The 15,825-nt window shown below is 35.6% G+C and overlaps 1 protein-coding gene across 1 annotated transcript in view; it reads right to left on the bottom strand.

Moving 5' to 3' along the window:
* The window catches only part of PREX2 (phosphatidylinositol-3,4,5-trisphosphate dependent Rac exchange factor 2), a 177,327-nt gene that overhangs the window by 83,241 nt on the left and 78,261 nt on the right, over positions 1-15,825 (bottom strand). The window contains exons 11-20 of the mRNA XM_085221224.1: positions 15,308-15,408; positions 10,584-10,687; positions 9,176-9,225; positions 8,469-8,544; positions 7,694-7,766; positions 6,505-6,647; positions 6,263-6,355; positions 4,944-5,092; positions 2,586-2,671; positions 733-869 (exon numbers count right to left, since the gene is read on the bottom strand). Coding sequence (XP_085077350.1) covers positions 733-869; positions 2,586-2,671; positions 4,944-5,092; positions 6,263-6,355; positions 6,505-6,647; positions 7,694-7,766; positions 8,469-8,544; positions 9,176-9,225; positions 10,584-10,687; positions 15,308-15,408 — 1,012 coding nt within the window. The remainder of the gene's footprint in view (positions 1-732; positions 870-2,585; positions 2,672-4,943; positions 5,093-6,262; positions 6,356-6,504; positions 6,648-7,693; positions 7,767-8,468; positions 8,545-9,175; positions 9,226-10,583; positions 10,688-15,307; positions 15,409-15,825) is intronic.

Genomic DNA, 15,825 nt, shown 5'->3' with positions numbered 1-15,825 from the left:
TAACATGCTCTGGAAGAGTTTGTGAAGTTAATTAATGATACTAGCTCACAGTTTATGAAAAAATTTGCAGGAACTTGGAAAGATCACATTATACAATCAGAGTGGTTTGATCTTCTTCCCTACAATTTGTATCTTGGAAAACATTAGGTTTTCTCCTAAACTTATGTGAAAAAGATAACACAACTTAATGTCTATATTTAAAAAATGGAAATTTTGAGCCCTTAAACTTCCATTTATTTCCAGTATTGGAATGCAGTGGGACCACAAAGGGACCTTCATAGATAAAATTTGTGCACACTGCTCTCTATTTACTGAAGTGTTTCAAAATTTTAGAAGAAGATCAGCTTTTTGCATTACATATTCAGGCTGATGAATAGGCACCTAACTGCATAAATCCCTCTTCAGAATGATAAAAATATACCACTTACTGCTTTCAAGAAAAACCTGAATTAAGCCTTTAAAAATACAGTATTAAAAGTTAGCTATAAACTTGTATTTTTCAATGCAGAGATTAATCAGATCTTGAACGTCTGTAATATACTGAGCAGTCTTCAGCTTTCATAACTCATCTGGCTTGTTTCCATTTTTATTCACCACTCTTTCCCACTTGAACACACTCAAACACAATAGGTGCATGGACAGAGAAACAGATCATGCTGTTTACTTTGGTTGCAGAGATTATTTCAGGAAAAAAAAAAAAGAAAATTTGCAAGATTAACAAGTGCAATGTACCTGCATTGGACGCCTATACTTCCTGCATGCCGTGACATGAGCAATAACACTTGCATGAGTCTCCTTGCTGACATTAATTCCATTCACTTTGATTATGCACTGGCCAGGGTGGAGACCTGCTGCAGCTGCCACTGTTCCTATTAAAAAAGAAACAACACAAAAACATGTAGTTGACAGACTTCCTTTCCTAAACATTTCCTTTAAAGCTTACATTTCAAAAGCCCCTGACTTCAGAGGGCTTCTGATGTCAGCTGGACTTAAAGAAAACAGAGTTCCATTGACACTCCCAAGGATCCTGTCGGTGTTTTTGTCTTTTTTTTTTTTACCTATTCACTTATAATAGTCTTTACAATTTTAAGCAAAATACACAAAGCAGAGTAGAAGTTCTAAGAAATATCAGTAATTTCCAACAAAATCTATTTGTTTGAGCAATGCAAAATACATAGTTCAGCAATTTATTTCCACAGTAGAATAGCCATCTTCGGAAAAATCCTCTATATCCACTGAAAGAGTACTAAAAGAAAAGCGGGTGACTCCAGGTCTTTTCAGTATTACTCAAACCTAGTCCTGAAAACCTGCTGGATTTTGACCACCTACCCATTCACCCTTACGTTTCTCTGGCTATTGCTAGAAAAGTGCAAGTGAAGTCAAAACCTATTGGCTAGAGAATGAAACACTGAGGTGAAGAAGCCAACTGTTACAAAAGAAAAGGCTGAACTAAATTTGCAGGGCTGACAAGTAGAAAAAATCATGTCACAACTTGTCAGTTGAGCACATCTGACAAAAAATAATAGAAACAATACATATATATTTCTATTATTTTTAGGTACTATCTGGTCTTGGCACTGCTTAGAAAAATAAAAGCGACAGGAATAGATGATAGTTGCATTTTAAATCTAATATCAATTAAAGTCACTGGAAATATTATTACTAGCTATTGTAATGTATAAAAGTCTGGATTTAAATAAATTATTAAACATCTCTCAAAAAGCAGAAATTTTGTTCTTCAAAGCAGAAAACAACAACAACAAAAAAAAACCTATGATTCCAATTCAGCAAAGTATTTAAACATATGCTCAAAGTCTTCCAGGTTTAACTAACCATACAAGCAAGACTTAGGTACCACTGAGGCTAATTGGAATAATGTATGTGCTTAATGAATAAGGATAGGCAGTTGAATCGAGAACCAGGTGCAGAAATAATTACCACATCAGCTTAACAGTCTGCAGTTTATTACTTTCTCTCAAAAATCTAATTTCTGGCACCACAGCTTAGGAAAAAAAAAAAGTCATCATAGAGCTCTTCAAATCTGGCTGCTTAGCAGATCAATTCATTTTAAATTCATCAATTACAAAGGTAGGAGGAGGTGAAAGGACATAACTGCCCCTAAATAGCTGAAAATACAGAGGTAGCTGGCTTTACCATTAACAGCATTCAACAGCAACAACAACAAAAATGCTTTCCTTCTTTTATTAACAAGGCACCAATCCAAAATTTACCAAGTTAGGGATGGCAAGCATTTGACCATCATATCACAAAATAGAAAAAGCAGTATCTTAAATAGCACTATTGAAAAGATTTATAAAAAATAGATTTTCTGTAAAATGTTTACAGAACATTGGGGAACCACATGGTCACATAACAAACGAACTTTCAAGAAACAGTTCCCAGCATCCATTCACAGGATAATGAGCTTTTGGATTTGTCAGCTATTCCTCAATCTGTAAGAAAATCACAGCCTTACTATACCTCTCCTTAATTACTCAGTGGATCTTATTTTGATTCATCTTAGCCAAGACAGTTACATGTAAAATGTATAATTACCTCATGCATTGACAGCTCTTACAACTTACCTCTCCCAACAGCATGGACGACTGAAGGGCCAAAGCCTCGGATTTGGAACCCAAGACCATCTGCGGAGTCAGGAATCTTCACTGTCCTGATACATGCAACAATCCAATATGAATATAGCAAAAGGTAGCATTTTGTTAACTAACATAAAAGCGGACAGCAATAAGTAGGACAGGGTGTAAAATCCACGCTTTCAGTCAATTCAGTTTCAGATTCACCATCATTCATTTTCTTGATCATTTGCACCACTAACATCAGAATTAAGAGATACTGATATCAACCAGAGGAAGGCAATATTATTTCACACAGAATTTCAGTATGCCAATTAAGACCAAAGCAGCCTGCAGATTTAAAATTCCTCCCAAAGGACCATGATTTGAGTATGTTGTCATAAAACAGCAACACTGAAAGCCCTGGGAATGCAGGCAGTCTATCAGCCAGCAGCACAGAGCCTGGGGACCTCACATCACAGCAGGCCTCATCAGATGACCTGCAGAGGACTGTAGAGACTATGTTTGTGTTAGAATCTGTTAACTTTTATTGTTAAAAATAATATTTTTTACAGCCTTTCTGAGCAACTAGGTAAAGCACTGAGTTTTTTGAAATGAGTTGCCTGCTACTGTTCATACGACGTGTACACACATTGTGTTACGCTCTTGCTTAGTCTATGTGCAAAGGTAATAAAAAAGTTTTAGAATCATAACCAACAAAACACTGTTCTGATATTCAAAATTCACAGCTACTCCTTAAAACGAAACCCTGAGTTCACCCAAAGTAAGCTAATGTGCTATTAGCTCAGATTCCAGAAAAAGCAACACAGCTGCATTAGCCCTTATCTGAGCTCGTTAGGTCACACATAACACTGCACTGATCTAACTCTACAGTCTTTACTTCCAGAGCCAGCTCTGTTAATATTTAAGGGGTCTTTGCCCTGGACTCCATTTGCCAGTGCAAAAGAAAACTGATGGAGATAAGTGAATGCAAAATGCATTTGAACTGTAAGAATTCTGACATTCAGATATATTTGAATAATATCATCGCATTATATCTTATTCTTTCATTTTTTTTTCTTTCTTTTTTCCTTTCTTTTTTTTTTCCTGGATACAGCATTTAGTGTTTTGAGCCAATTACAAGCAGACACGAGATCCAAATCCCATTGAAGCACATAAATTTGTACAAAATATTTGTACAAAAATATACTTTGTGAACATATTAGTGAATAAACTAAGAAAGAACATCACTGAAGGTTTTAGCTAAGAATTTGTGAGAGAACTATCTCTCCTGCTAACACACAGTTATGATAGAAGCAGCCTCTGACAGTAAAGGCAGTAAAGGAAATAAATTCTTAAGCTCATCCGAACTCCTCATTCACCAGATCGTCTCTGTCAACCCTGAAATTCACTCACATTTTCACTGTGTCAGAAATTGATCCAAGATCAGCATTAAAGAAATGCTAATATAAGCTTTTTATGTTTGCTACAGAACGCTCATCTAAAGTGCTTTTATTGTTTTTGCTGCTTGGTTGCTGTTGTTTTTTATTATCAGTCCAGGTTATTGACTTCATGCCATACTTATTCCTTTGCTCTTTTTCCCATTATGGTTACCACTGTATTTCTCAAGACATCTTCCTTATTAACAGGAGAAACATCTCCATTCTGCTGCTCAAATGGAGCTATTTCCAAGGCTCTCTACATGTTTTCTGACAATAGAGCATGACTTCCTCCTTACTCTGCAAAAGCTGATGAGAACTTCCTCCAGCTGCTGTTTCTTACCCTGCTATTTCACTGTTACGTAGAAACCAATAACAACTACATTAACCTTACTAACAGATCTACACTTGTTTACATTCCAAATGAACCCAGGCATTAGGCCTCACTTAGAATTTCTTCTACATAACAAATTCCACTCAGGTAGGAAGGTTCAAAACTTTGTATAAAACCTCATCTGTTGCAGAAAGACTGGAATTTGTTTATTTGCCAGGGTTGCTTACACAACCAGCACACATAGCAAAGAGGCCCATTCTGGCAAACTAGGAACTAATCGTCAGACAGAGGAACTTGTTTAATAAATATAGTAAGAGATAGGTGATTGAAACTGCCCATGTATTCCAAACTTTATTTATACATTGTGGTTTTCTGCATACATGTAAAGTCGCCAGATCTGATGACCTAAGCCCATTCATCTTGTCTTTGCTGATGATAAATATAATAAAACAAAGTCAAAGCAGATCAAATTGCTTGGCTTTATGAAGTTAAGATTACTAATAGCGTTAGAGTGGTGCTTTTTGAAGTTCCATCTGTCTTTTAAAATTTGCTTCATTTGTAATTTCTAAAAATTTCCCCAAAGGAATGACAACTTACTCCCTTGGTTTAGTGCTCACAAGAACCCGCAGGGGCTTTCTGCTGTTTAAACACATTTTCAGGAAGCAATCCACTTCACTGAAGGGTCGCAGAAAAACGAGGTCACCATTAATGGCAAAGATTTTTTTCCCAACTTCCAAGCCTGCCATCTAGAAAACAATAACAGTTGTGTATACATTTGCCTTTTATAACCAACAACACTGTACTTTCTTATGCTTGCATGCAATGCCAATACGAATAATGACCACACATTTAAAGAAAATTATTTATGCCCCCTCAATAAGTACGCAAGACATCAAAAGACACCAGTTCTGGAACTGGTTACAATGACCTATGAAGAGATCTAAATACAAGCCCTAGTTTCATTCAAGACACTATGAAAGCACTACCATATTAGTTAATGTTGGAAAATTAACAAAACAGGAATTAAAAAGGAATTAAAAGCTTCTTTTGTAAAGATATATATACTAAAATTCAAAACAAAATGTATCCTTAAAACTTTTATGGCCATAGCTTTGAGTAACAAATTTATGTACAAGCTTTAAATTGTGGTCTACAAGGAAAGAAACCATTCCCAGCTAGCATGGTAGGCATACATAGAGTTGCTTAAGGCACATAGATGATGCTAGCATCTGACTGCTGAAAAAGACCACAAGGAATCACACAAAGCTAACAGAGGAATAAAAGAGAAACATAGCCCTGGACATATCTCTATGGCTATATTATATTAGTGATCTACTACATCTATTTTTACTAAAACTTCACTCCCATAATGAGATGTAGAAGGGCTTGAAATTCAGGTCTAAATGTTTCTTCCCATGGATGTATTGTTCTGTATATTTGTACATAAGACTCTCATGTTGTTCACCAGATAATGTCAAATTACTGCAACAGCAACTAAAGCAATACTAACAAATTGAAAGGCTGTAATTTATTTATTCAGATTCCCAAATTCTAGATTTTGCTTAATATATCCTTTGTTATGAAATACATCAAATGCAATCTACAGACTAGTATACTTTTGTATATTCATTTAATATGCTATTGAAGGATGCTTACTCCACTCATGAGCAATGTCATAACTGGAATATTTTAATAAGCATAAAAATAAATGTATTATTTTTCTATCAAGACTCATAACAGATTTCCTATGTAGAGAACAAGTGTTGGTAATGCTCACAGTTCTATTTTGTTTCAAACTAAACAAAGATTCACAACCACAGATTTCTCAGAACCTTCTCATATTAATTATTATCTAATACACATTTTCTTAACTGATGTAAAATAAAAGAGGAAAGTTAGTTTATAACATTTAATACCTCAGCATTTGATGCTTTCTCCACCACCTTAATAATTGGCACCTTATTTTTATCTTCTAAACCAAAACCATAGGTGCCTTCATTAGATTTAATCTGAAAAATAGAATTGTTCAAAATATTATTCAGAAAGTCCCTTAGTAAAGTATAGCTCAATTGATAAATGAACACACAGTGCTAATTTATTGTCAGTACAACCAATTTTTTGTTCTCATCCAAGCATATAATCATTTGGTTTAACTCACCAACAGTGACTTAGCTATAACATTTTCCACTACTTTCAAATCATGTTTCATCAGTCTGTGTTTCATATTTGATCCTTCCATTTCTTCATCCGCATAAAAACGGAACAGCAGTGGTTCATCTTTAAATTCACTTTTCTCTAACACTGTAAGAAACAGAAACACAGACATGAGTACTTGCACTACTGAACATCAATACACAGGTTAAGCACTAGCTAATTATTTTGTGCGTGAACCTAGTGAAATCTTAATTTTTAAATCTAAAAAAAAAACAAATTTTTTTCTGGTAGGTAACACTAAATTCCTTTTCAGGTACAGAATTTGGATTTCACCAAGCTTAGGAATACACATTAGCCTGAAGAGGTTTTAATGAAAATGCAAAGCACAAGATTTCTTCTTAAAACAGATTCAAATATACAGTTTTCAGAAGTTCTGCTGGACAGTCACTGGAAATGTTCACAACCAAGACCTGGCATTCTCCAAATGGTGAAGCATGCCAGGTTCAGTATTACAAATGGGTTTGCTGGGACTATGGAAGCAACTGGAACAGCAGACAGATACAGTCTGCATATTCAAAGACTAAGGGGCAAAAGAATGAACAGCGTCTGAAAGGACATTAATCTTCCATCCTTATCTAAACCAGCTGATGAGAAAATCATTTTTTCCTCATTTTATTTCAGTAAATGACCCATTGCTTCAATTGTTTTACTTAAGTTTTCCGTCTGATGCTATTAAATGCAACCTTGTTCACTCATTTTTGGCACTCTGCTTTGTTCTCTGCTATCATTAACATTTTCTTTTTTTTTTTTTTTATCCCTACAGTCCACCTTGTATAGCTGTCACCACTTCACACTTTTTGAAGTCATGCTCCTCCACTCATTTCATTCCTCCAAAAATGCTTCCTTTTGTTCCTACAAATTACCTCCATTAGCATCTTCAGTCTCCTCTGAGTAGACATGTACTACCTGCTTAAGAATATTCTTTCAAAGTATGAAACCCTCAGTATAGGCTTTGACCGAAAATAATTTTTAGAGTATAAAATGGCTTGTTTTTCCTTCTTTAAGATTATAGCAGTGATACAATGAACCATCTTGCAATTCCTTGTTTAAATGTTTAAGAGTCCCAACATTTCCCTTCTACTGTGTAGACAGCATTAGAACAAACATAGCTTGTAGAGAATGCATTTACTTACCATGGTGCATAAAGCCATTATCACAAAGAGCTACACCAAAGATCATAGCTTCTTCCCTGGTCCGGCAATCTCCCTGTTAAACCATAACGTGTATTTTTTATATACTTCAAAATATCAGCAAAATGCTTTCTATTTGCAATGGCATAATCTAACAGGGCCAGCAATGGTACATTGACCATCATCACCTTTGGATTTTTACAGTGAGCATATGAAATATTATATAACATCAATATCATACTATTATATACATAGCTATAAAATGGAAATATTTTAATAAGAGTGCATTCTCAATTAAAATTGGACATAATGAAATGTAAAAGTATTGACATTTTTAACTTTCATTTACAAAGGTGGTAGATGTTGACTGAGTGAACAGGTTATCCTGTTCCTGGTTTGTATAAGATAAAATGGAACCATGACAGCAAATTGACGCTCACTTTCGTCCCTCTAGTTAGTAATTTAGTTTCCATAGCCTATCCATTTCATTTTAAGCCTCAAATAATGTTACATGCTGAATCACAAAGCTAAGTCTCATTAAAACATTTAAAGTCCAATTGCAAATAAGGATGATAAGTACAAAAGGAATTAATAGTATAGCTACTGGCAGCTGATTTCTGTTACTTTGCTAGTTTAAGAGGATTACACTTAAACACACATTGTTCTAATAACTCTCACAGTATTTGGATGTTATTTCACTTATTCTATCACAACCTTTCAAATCAGAAATTAAATACAATATTTAGACAAGTACATAAATCCAAAAGTATAAACTTGCCTGTGCAATCAACCAGTCTATGAGTTTGTTAGCCATGACAACAGATTTGTAAGTTCGCAGATGATAATCTTTATCCCTGTCCAAAATAAAATAAATAAATATATATGTCAACCAACATATCAAAAGAGTCTAAAATTAAAGACAAACACACAAACAAAAAAACCCCAACACAAGCAAAAAAACCCAACGCTTATTTTTTTCTATATAAGGTAATACAAGTATGAATTGAGCATTTTGTAATGGTTCAGAAATAAAGCTTCTAAAGTTGCCTCTGAAGTAAAGCAAGTCAAACCTTTCAGTATAGACAGAAAGGAGGCTGAACATATCTTATACATATCATTGCCAATTACATCACTGAAGTGCAAAGACAGGTGCTTTGTTATAGCTGGGACTCTACAAATGAAGTAATGGAGAGTTAGTAAAGAAGTGAGCACATTAATCAATACAATAAGCATCTAAACATATACATCAGGACTTAGAAAGTGCTTAAAATCTGGAGGAAAAAAAGGTCATCCTGAACTTTGTTTGTAGTCATTTTAGCAGTTATACTTTTTTGTCTTCATAGTCCTTCCATCTTTTTTACTTCTCACAAAAGAGCAATCTTAAGGTATGGTTTAGGTTTCCTACGTCCAAACACGAAATTTTCATCTTCAGAATATATATGCTTCTTTTGAATACGTCTCTAAGGATTTTGCAATTGGACTCACCTAATTACTGGGGTAAAGAGACTGTGAAGGCGACAGTACAGTCGTACACCCTGTTAAAGAGAAAGGTGAGATTAGTTATATATTCACACCCCAGAGAGCATAAGGGGAATGGACACAGAAAGTTCCAATGCACTTCATGTAGCTAACAAAGCAAAACTATTCAGATGCCTATTTATGCCAAAAGTTAAACATTCCAGATAACAATATCGATGATTAAATAATGAAAAATAAAGCATTTCAAACCAAGCTTCACTGACATACAAGCAAAAAAGAGTTATCTTTAAGGTAGCAATAACGTTTATTTAAGGCATAGTATTTGGAAAAAAATACACAAAACCTGAATGACAAAGGAATTCTTCTGTGTGCTAAGGTTTCCCCTATCACTGTTTTCCCCTATCACTGTTTACTGGTCTACACACAAAGCAAAGAAAGTCAAATATACACACACATATATATATATATATACATATACACACAAACACACACACACACACATATATACTTCTTTTTATATTGAAATCACAAATAACTAGGAAACTTAAAAAATGAATCAACTCAGATATGTGAAATGTTCTCAATTTAAATAAATAAATAAATAAATAAATAAATAAATTTGGAGGAATTAAAAATACTAATACTACTACCACCAGAAAACAGCACTGGAAAAAAAAAAAAAAAAATCACATAAGTAATCCTTAGTAGATTACAAAAAATGATTATTAAAAAAATTGTTCCAAAGTAGATTTCATCCCACAGTGTTGTGTGGTAGCTCAGTATTGAAGATTACTGTAGATACACCTTGCATTATCAAATGCCAGCAGTAAAGCCATAATGAAAAAAAACCACAAATGTTATAATGAAATGCCCAAGGATGCTGCCATTTTCTACTACCTTAAAATCATGAAAATGTTAAATATTAACAAGTTTAAAGGCAAATCTTTTGCACCTAGCGTAGTAGATGGACAGTACTATCTATCTGATTCCTCGTTTACTACCTTGATAAAGTACTAATAAAAGACACTCAGATATAAGAGGAAATTTAAAAGAAAAAAAAGAAAAATTATGTATGTACAGTTTCGTATCTATTAAAATGAATTAAAAAATACAATGGACTGAAATGTCAGCTTCATAATCACCCAGAAATACAGGCAATACATCCCATACATGAAATCATTTAGTAACTAAAATACATTTTTATATTTTGTTTCTGAAATATGTTTAAAAAAAAAAAAAAAAGCCAAAAATCTTTCCTTACAAATGGAAAACAAAATCCAATTCACATGAATATAGAGACAGGCAAGTGTGAGGGGATGCTGTGTATTCTTGCATAATATTTATTTCATTTCTCAAGTAGAATCTCCATTTTGAATGCATTTTTCTTTGTAATAGCAACTGCTTCACTTTTTACCTTAGAAATCACTTCCTGCATCTCACTCCTTGGATAGTATGTTCCGTCATCGTATCGGAATCTGTACAGCATGTGTTCAGGTTTGAACTGGTGCTTATCAGTAACTAAATTAAAAAAAAAAAAAAGTACATCATCAGCATACATACCTTCTACAGGACAGTAAAGAAGGACAAAGTCACTGATTCTAATAACAGTCCATTACAAAATAGATTTCTGACAAAGGGAAATGAGTAGATCATCTGCCACAAGTTGCTCTATGTCAGTGGTGATATTTTTCAAAACATTCAAGTAGTCCACAGGAAACTAATGAATTTTAAGTAACAGGGCAAAGAATAAGATAAACAAACAGCCTGGAAACAATCTAGAAAATCAGGCACTTGCATGTGTTTCAACACTTTTGCAAAGCTTATCAATCGAATAGCCAAGAAGACAGCTTCTTTTCCAATTATCAATCTATTTTTCCACAGTATCCTCTAATACTAGTCTAGTATTATCTAGATTCTAATTCTTGCTGAAGCCAATCTCAGATGAATCAATAAAGAATCCTCCAGAAACACCTGATCAGTCCTGCATTGGGGAGGGTAGAGAGCACGTCTTCCACTATACAGAGCCAGCTGAAGATCTTTGATGCAAGAGACTCGCAATTCTTACAAGGCTCTTGAATGGCCTGGGTTGGAAGGGACCACAAGGATCATCAATCTCCAACCCCACTGCCACAGGCAGGGCCACCAACCTCCCCATTTAACACCAGACCAGGCTGCCCAGGGCCCCATCCAACCCGGCCTTGAACACCTCCAGGGACGGGGCATTCACAACCTCTCTGGGCAGCCTGTTCCAGCACCTCACCACTCTCTCTGTAAAACACTTCCCCCGACATCCAACCTGAATCTTCCCTCCCTCAATTTAAAACCATTTCCCCTTATCCTGCAGTTATCTACCCTTTCAAAGAGTTGATTCCCCTACTGTTTGTAGGTTCCCTTTAGGAGCTGAAAGGCTGCAATGAGGTCACCCCACAGCCTTCTCTTCTCCAGGCTGAACAAGCCCAGCTCCCTCAGTCTGTCTTCGTAGGGGAGGTGCTCCAGCCCTTTGATCATCTCTGTGGCTCTCCTCTGGACCCTCTCTCTGTCTTTCTTGTACTGGGGGCTCCAGACCTGGACACAGTACTCCAGATGGGGCCTCACAAGAGCAGAGTAAAGGGGGATAATCACCTCCCTGTCCCTGCTGGCCCTCTCCTGATGGAGCCCAGGATTCCATTTGCTTTCTAAGCTGCAAGAGCACACTGCTGGCTCATGTTAAGTTTTCCATCCATCAGGACCGCCACGTCATTCTCAGCAGGGCTGCTCTCAAGGACTATGTCTCCCAGTCTGTATGGATGCCTGGGATTCCTCCAGCCCAAGTGCAAAACCTTGCACTTTGCTGTGTTGAACCTCATGAGGTCCACCCAGGCCCACCTTTCAAGTCTGTTGAGGTCCCTCTGAATGGCATCCCTTCCTTGCACCGTGGAAGTAAATATAAACCATTCATTTTACCAAAAATCCATAAAGAAGGATCTTATCAGGTGGACTTCCATTCAACAGAGTTTCACAAGATTTTGAGAGCAAAACCTCACAACTTCATATGTTTTCTCAAAATATTTTCATAGTCTGTCAAACTCCTCAGTATCTCCACACATCCTCCAATTTGTGGACACAGAATTTGGACATGATATATAAAGTGGTTTCACCGGTGTCATATGCAAAGAAAAATAACTTCTCTACCTGCATTTGATATATCTACAGATAGTAAAGCCCAAGACATTATTCCGATTGTCTCGAACTGATGGCTTGTGCTGAGGTGATTATCCAGAATAAACTCTCTTTTACATACTATGAATTCATAATACATCAGACACAAAGTTCACACATGTAGTGCCTAGCACAAATGTTGAAATGAATTTTACTGTAGTACGATCATTTCAAAGAGGAATAGATATATTCTAAAAACAAATATTCTACTCCTGCAGAAAATACATATTCCAGTAGATTAACATACATTAGGAGTTTTTAAAATTGGAAACTACAGAAGGTAGAAAACACCACCACCAGGATCGTACCGCAGAGGAAAAAAAAAATGCCTGCAAAGCGCCTTTCCATTCTTGCTTGCCCATGAAGAACAGAGAAGTCTCCTTGCTCTGAAGAATGCTGTTTTGTCTTCACAGCCCCTACTAACACAAAGCACACCAAAAACTACGGTAGTAGGCCCACAAAAGTTGCCACATCCTGAACTCCAGAAAGCAAGGAAACCAAACAAAGGTGTTTCCAACTCAAATGTATTGTGCAAAATACTAAATATATCCAGGAAATGCTGTGAGTGAAGCTGTGAATTGCTATTCATTTTAAGGTAGGTTTGGGTTTTTTTTATTCTTTTTTTCTATTATATAGATGTGATTTGGTTTGTTGTACTCAAGTAGAAGAATAGATATATCAACCACTAATATCTATCAGTTTCAGGTGTACATTTGCAGGAGTATAATTTCAAATGCTTAAAGATGATAAAATGCTTCACTAACACTAAAATAAGTAACCCCAAGTTGTTTTGTATTTCACTACCACCCCTACACCCATACTCTCTTTTGGGACAGATTTTTATATGGCACACATCAGGTTTGAACAGGTTATTTTTACTTTTCTCCCAGGATAATTTTGACTCAGATCAGTATATCAATCCCTTATTGTCTTGAGAGGAAGATTCCACCTCTAATCATCAGTAGTAAGTGAATGGACAAAATATCTCACTATGACAATGAATAAACAGATTTTATCTTTTGCAAAACTGGAAAAAGAAAACAAAGAAAAAAAGCTTAGCTTCTAAGAGTTCACAGACAAGGAAGCAAAACAATGCGCATCACAACACGGGTCTGTCACAGCTGGAATGAGCCATGTGGTAGAATATGTTAGGTCTAACAAAGCCCCCTACAACATTCACAATGTGAACAACGGCCAAACTTTCTTTCTCCCTTGCTCCCTCTGTGAAAACAGATGGCTCATTCAACTTTATTTTAAGAGTTCTATTTTCACTGAACCACAGCTGGATCAACTATTCAAAGTAACATGTCTGGCTCAAATTTCAGTACTCTAATATAATTACCCATTTATCTCATGAAATTACACAATATTCATTTAAATCTGTACTGAGAAAGTCCATCAGTGTATTTGGGATATAAATTACAAGATCAAGTATCAGTATCTAAAGGAAAGCTGTAAGAAAGAAAGGAATAGACTCTTTAGCACAGTCTGTTGTGATTGGACATGGGGAAAAGGTTCAAAACTAAAAGAGGGGAGATTTAGATTAGATGTAAGGAAAAACTTTTCTTACAATAAATATGGTGAGGGACTGAAAGGCTGCCCAGAGAGGTGATAGATGTCCCATTTCTGGTAACATTCAAGGTCAGGCTGAATAGAGCTCTGAGCAACCTGATCTAGCTGTAGGTGTCCCTGTTCATTCTAGGGGAGTCAGACTAGATGACTTTTAATGGTCCCTTCCAACTCAAACTATTCCATGATTCTAAGAGAAGAATCTCTGGCAAAAGAACCATTCAGTTGGAAACAATCATGTGTGTGAAGGAAATACAATAGCATCTGGCATTTGAATGACAAAGGAAGAAAATCGCATAAACTGACATTAAGGCATTTAAGACTACATCAGTGCTGATGAATAACTTCAATGTTTTTCCTCCTAATTTTTGTATGTCTAACATGCATACAGCTAAGTGGCACTCTGTTGCTCCCACTTTCCAGCTGAGGATGTGAAAACATGGTGGCAAAGTATTAAATTCATTACTGGCTAAAGTATTTAAGCATTGCAATGAAAACTGCCAATAAATCCATCTAAATTTATGCCTTGAAACCATGCTAGAACAGCAGCTAACTTCACAACCCTTTCACTAACAGCTTTTTTTTTTTTCTTAAGTAACTGAACTTACTGTAAGCCAAACATGCCTTCAAAAGCAGAAGTTTCTCAAGAGTGTTTATATGGTCCTGCTGGATCATACCTTCTAAAAGCAACAGAGACAAGGACCAGCTCTGATAAGAATATCTGATAGGTAGAATGTTGCCAATGGAAATTACCCTGAAGAAACCAAACCTTATCAGCTCAAAAACAGAACCATTTCAGTGATACATCTCTCCAGAATGAACTTAATACAGATAGTTGACTGAAAACTTCAATATAAAAATATGAATTTTATTAAGTCTGCAACCTAGAGAACAGGGCCTTAAAATTCAGAAGTTTAAACTTTTGGTTTCTAGGCTGAATTTAGCAATTAAACTTGTAATCCTCAACAGAGGATCAGATACATTTACCAGCAGCCAGCTGTGACAGTTTTTGCTCTTTCCTAACAACTCTTAGTCCTACATATGTTCCTAAAAAGCCTCACCTACATAAAAGGCTTAAATCCTTAAATGCAGTATCTACTTCAGTCTTATTCCAAGAGTTACTTTTGCTTAGAACGTAATAGCAATGTTTCTATAGATCCTGTTTGCAATGTTGTGACAGCACAGGTCTAAATCTGATTAAATCAGCAGATCTCCAGTAAATTTTTTAGCTATGGGGAATGGCCTCATAGGTCCCTACAAAGATGTAATGAAGATTCAACATATGACCATCTTTTTGTCAGACAAAATTAAATCTACTCCAATTACAATAAGTACCTTGAAAACAAGCAAGTTCAAACTAATTATATTTACCATGGTGAATAATGCCATTCTCTAATAAAGCTTGGCCAAGATGAACACCTTCTTCAGATCTGTGTATCTCTCCAATTTCTAACAACCAGGACACAAATTCACTGAAGGAAAACAAATAAAAAAACCAAACTTGAAATGTCATGCCACCGTATCTACATTTTCTTCTCAGTTACAAGTCTAGAAAGATTTCTTATTAACTTCATAAGTGCTTCTTAAATTGAATAACCATTGGAATGCCATATCAACTTAAAAAAATAATTTCTGCTTTTTATTAATTAGACATAATACGTAGGTCATTCCAAAAGTAATGCCTCCTATTTATGCGGCTGCACTTCAAAATCTGCATGGCCATCCAGAACATGGCTTATCTTTGACGTCACTGTCACTACTGCTGAAATGCATCACTCACTGCTCACATCCACTGTTTGGTTTCCATAAACATTCAGCAAATGTGGAATGTCAATGGGTGCCATTTTTTCATGCATTTTTTTAAGTCATCTGTCAAACAGCAACAAAAT

This window comes from Meleagris gallopavo, chromosome 3 (assembly GCF_905368555.1).
Source record: "Meleagris gallopavo chromosome 3, MGAL_WU_HG_1.1, whole genome shotgun sequence".
Classification (NCBI taxonomy): Eukaryota; Metazoa; Chordata; class Aves; order Galliformes; family Phasianidae; genus Meleagris; species Meleagris gallopavo.
This window is presented reverse-complemented; position numbering and strand designations above follow the sequence as displayed.